This window comes from Sardina pilchardus, chromosome 14 (genome assembly GCF_963854185.1).
Source record: "Sardina pilchardus chromosome 14, fSarPil1.1, whole genome shotgun sequence".
Lineage (NCBI taxonomy): Eukaryota > Metazoa > Chordata > Actinopteri > Clupeiformes > Clupeidae > Sardina > Sardina pilchardus.
The window spans coordinates 6,778,049-6,782,744 of NC_085007.1; the positions used below are offsets into that span (position 1 = coordinate 6,778,049).

A 4,696-nucleotide genomic window follows, 5' to 3' on the forward strand; every position below is an offset into this window, starting at 1 on the left:
TGCACACATTTCCATCGGCTCCACACACACACACACACACACACACACACACACACACACACACACACACACACACACACACACACACACAGCGCTGAGAGAAGAGCCGCTCACTTTCACACAGCCTAAACATAGCCACGGGAGAAAAGGAGTCACTCTGTATCTGGATAAAAATGCCAGCGAGATGCTCCCGTTTCTCAGTGCTATACCAGACTAGCATGCAATTACAACATCACAGGTGATGGCCTCAGAACATGAAAAGGCCACTAAAAGACATGTGAAGCTACAGTGTGCAATCAGAATTTAATCCATTTTTTGTGGGGAAAAGAAAAACAAACAATAAAAAACGTCATCACAACCCTCTAGCTGTCCATGCTGTGTGCACCCTCAAAAACGGAGCTCTGGTGAACCTAAATGGGATGTAAACACAAGTGTTGGACTGAACCATAACCAATTCCAGGCGATGGACACATCGATTTGGAAGTACAGATAGAAGGAGTTGGTCTGGCTATCACCGTACTAAGCTCAATCTTTAAAGATTGAACATTAGTCTGAGGAGTCTGCACTTTATTTCTACTGCACAAGAGGCGTGATCAATGGCCATAGTTTAAATGACGTAGGCTTGGATAGTCCTTCAACCAATCAGACAAACGATCCCGTGGGTCTTTTGGATACCGGTAAGCTAGTTTGTGATTGGACCTAAAGGTTGTGGACAGGAAGCAGGGGAGATAGATGTGCAGGTTTCCAGCCTGAGCTGCTGGGCAAAATCAAAATTTGGTCAGGCAGGGTTCACCCAGCCTAAGGAGGAGTGTGATTTGATTGCTTTTAGGTTTGCTCAAATATCACCTTTGACCAGAATTAGGGACTGTACCTTTAGGTGCCACAAGTGTGTGCTTGTGAAATGGAAGTATGAGAGAGAGAAGGAGACAGAGAGAAGTTAGAGGGAAAGTTAACTAATCATTTTAATTCTTATGATTACAGATTCAGACACTGTAAGATACCGTATTTTCCGGACTATAAGTCGCACCAGAGTAAAAGTCGCACCAGTCAAAAAATGCCCCATGAAGAGGAAAAAGCCGCACCGGACTATAAGTCGTATTACCTCCGCCAAGGAGGTTATGTTTTCATCTGGGTTTGTTTGTTTATTTGTCTGTTTGTCTGTCTGTTTGTTCGCAAGATTACTCAAAAAGTAATGGATGGATTTCGATGAAATGTTCAGGGAAGGTCTGAAATGAAACAGTGACATTTTTGTGAGTGATCCGTGTCATAGAAATGTATTTCACAGCATCCAAGAACAAGAACAGATATTCTTTGGCCTATCCAGTCTTAAATTAATGTTCAGGGGTAGGCCTGCACAGTTGGGCCTGTAACGGCTCTGGTTATCACAAGTCTAGAGCGCCCATCTCACGGTTGTACATGGTAATGTTTACTCCTCTTTCATTTTGGAATTATTCAAAAACATGTTACATTTCATATATGAGTCGCACCTGACTATAAGTCGCAGGGCAAGCCAAACTATGAAAAAAGTGTGACGTAAATACGGTACATCTTTTCTGTTTAGTGTGGCCATATAATGTAATCCTAGTGAGTGAGTGAGAGCCTGTGAGTGTCTCGTCTGTGTGTGTGTGTGTGTGTGTGTGTGTGTGTGTGTGGGTCAGATGAAGTTATCCTAGTTTTGATGTGTGTGTAATATGTATGTCAGATGATGTAATCCTAGTTTTGATGTATATTTTTGGTCTTTTCTGCTTTCATTCGGACAGGACAGGAAGTGAGCGGGACAGAGAGACATGGTGGGAACAGGATATGACCCGGGTCCCTGCCGTCCCTTGGATCCAAGTGTGGTACAGACACTCTGGCCAGCTACGCCACAGCGCTGCGCACCCACGATGAGGTGAGCTTGAGTGAAACATCTCTCCCACAACCACAGCAGCTATATTGGCCGTAGTCTTGGCAGAAGCGTTGACCAAGTAGTTTACTCTTTGTGTGACCACAATGGCCGACTTACAATAGACACGGAAATAACAACTTCAGACCTCCCAAACTACAATAGTTTAGTTTATACATTATCACAAAGAACCTGTACAGTAAAAAATATTCAACTGCAATAACACTAAAAACATACCATAAACAATTCATTCACACGCATAGACATAGACACACGTCTTCATACACACTATCACAATAAAACTTGATTGTCATCCAATTAGAAGGGTGCAGAATGTAGCTAGAAGACGGCAAGAAGATGAATAGGAGGAGGTTGCCATGGTATCTATTCATAGTCCTAGAGTCCTTGATGCACGTGCAAGACCAGAAAACACAAAACATTAATAAAAAAAGAAAGACTTTAATGAAGTCCACACATCCTAAAGCCTTCACAGCACTCACTCAGAACTGATGAGTTTGTTTTCCTGAGTAAGTCCAGGGTCGACATCGCTTGGCATGAGTGTGTTACACCATGTGTTTGTTTCTAGCATGTATTATGTACTGTGTGTATGTGTGTGTATGTGTATGTGTATGTGTATGTGTATGTGTATGTGTATGTGTATGTGTATGTGTATGTGTATGTGTATGTGTATGTGTATGTGTATATGTGTGTGTGTGTGTGTGTGTGTGTGTGTGTGTGTGTGTGTGTTTCGTAGATGAAAGAACTTTTAGTCGTGTGCATCTTCTACACTGTAAAGGAGAAGCTCAGTAACGCTAGATTGTCTCTTCCTTGATTGTCCCCTTTTCTTGTAAGTGGCTCTGGAACGCAGCGTCACCCCAATGGCTAGATGACAAAATGCAAATGTGAGAGCTTTATGAGAACCTGGCCAAGACAGACCTCCTCGGCGGTGGACAATGAAAAGCACACAGGTCAGTCAGCAGCCCAGCTTATCTCATAGGCCAGATGTCCGCCCGGTGCACAGTCCAACCTCTCCATTCTTTTAACCGCCACACCCCTCCAAACTCACCCCATCTCTCCATATCAGGAATACCACCCGGACCCCCCCCCACACACACACACACACACGATGGACCGTTCCTAACAGTGGTACATCAGCCTGTGACTGTAAACGGGCCTTCAACTCTGGATCTGTGTCTCAAACCGCATACTTCCGTCAGTGCACTGCTAGTGTGCACTAAGCACTTACTTTTGTAGTGCGCACTTCTCAAGGGTTAGTATTGTCCCCTATCTGCACTTTATACCAACACTGAGTATTTGAAGGGTGCAAGTAGGCGGTTTGAGACACAGTCTGGGACATAAAGTTAGTATCTCATGTGGAACGGAGGGAGGCTCATGTTGGGGATGTCCAGAGATCTCGGGGTCCCCCTCCACCCCTCACAGTTCGTCCTTGTAGGCGCTGTGCAGTCCGGTCTGAGGGTTCCCCTTCAGCGTCTTGTGCGAGCCCCTCCAGTCCGTCCGCACCGCGTCGTCGTCCCACAGCGTGGACGTCTCCGTGTCGCTCACCCAGTCCGGGTCGCCGGCGTACTGCGCAGGCTGCACCAGCAGGGGGCGTGTGGAGTAGGCCTGCAGATTACGGTTGGGGAACTGGGACTTGTAGGCCTCACTGTGAGAGAGAGACAGAGAGAGAGAGAGAGAGAGAGAAAAGAGAGAGAGAGGGAGAGAGGGAGAGAGAGAGACAGGGAGGGAGAAAAGAGAGAGAGAAGACAGAGAAGAGAGAGAGGGAGAGAGAGAGAGAGGGAGAGAGAAAAAAGAGAGAGGGAGAGATAGAGATAGGGAGGGAGAAAAGAGAGAGAGAGAGGGAGAGTAAGAGAGAGAAAGAGGGAGGTAGAGAGAAAGATAAGAGAGAGAGAAAGAGGGAGGGAGAAAAGAGAGAGAGATAGAGAGAGAGAAAAATAATGAGCAAAATTAATTATAGCACAGTCATAATATTTTGCAGGTGTTATTGTCCAAAGCGATACTTATTAGTGTAAGGCAGGTTGTTGCAAGTTGACCAAAACTCTTTCCAATATGCAACATTCCCGCTAGACGGAAGAAAAGCCTTCTTAGCACACCGTCATCACCAGCGTGATACTGTAGCAGTTAGCATATTAGTCAGCTTTTGCCAACTGCGCTGCTAGCATATTGGCACCTGGGTTACTCTGGTGATCCTTCAAAGGCTTTAGCATGTTACTTAGATAGTTCTAGTTAATCCAGGACTATCTACGGCTGAATAATTCTACATGTTACATCTATATGTAATATCTATATCTCTGTATCTACACGTTTGTAGATCACTAGGCAGCTCATATCATGGAGATCATGGGGACCCACACGGGCATCTCTAACTGTAGAGCTCCCATTGATTCCCACTAAAGGCCTTGAGTTCCCCTCAACCGGAGGAGAAACGCTGACCCACATAACAGCAGCACTATGAGCTGTGAGCAGTAGGAGCGGTGGAATGCGGCGAGCACGGGAGCGGATGGCGGCCGCTCGCTGGCCCTGGAGCGGGGAGTCGTTACGATAAAGCCGTCTGGTTGGCTGAGAAGGATTCCAACAGCGGAGTGACGCGGAACGTACTGGAAAAAGTGAATCAGTGAGATAAAATGCAGATGCTTCCACTCAACCCTCCCCTTCTCTCTCTCTCTCTCTCCTTCACTCTCTCTCTCTCTCCCCTTCTCTCCTTCTCTCTCTCCCCTTCTCTCCTTCTCTCTCTCTCTCTCCTTCTCTCTCTCCCTCTCTCTCTCTTTCTCTCTCCCTCTCTCGTTCCTTCCT

At 46.1% G+C, this 4,696-nt stretch overlaps 1 protein-coding gene across 1 annotated transcript in view; it reads right to left on the reverse strand.

The window, feature by feature from the left end:
- Window positions 1-2,034: 2,034 nt before the first annotated feature.
- The window catches only part of cercam (cerebral endothelial cell adhesion molecule), a 17,132-nt gene continuing 14,470 nt past the window's right edge, over window positions 2,035-4,696 (reverse strand). The window contains exon 12 of the mRNA XM_062554449.1: window positions 2,035-3,548. Coding sequence (XP_062410433.1) covers window positions 3,320-3,548 — 229 coding nt within the window. The 3' untranslated portion in view covers window positions 2,035-3,319. The remainder of the gene's footprint in view (window positions 3,549-4,696) is intronic.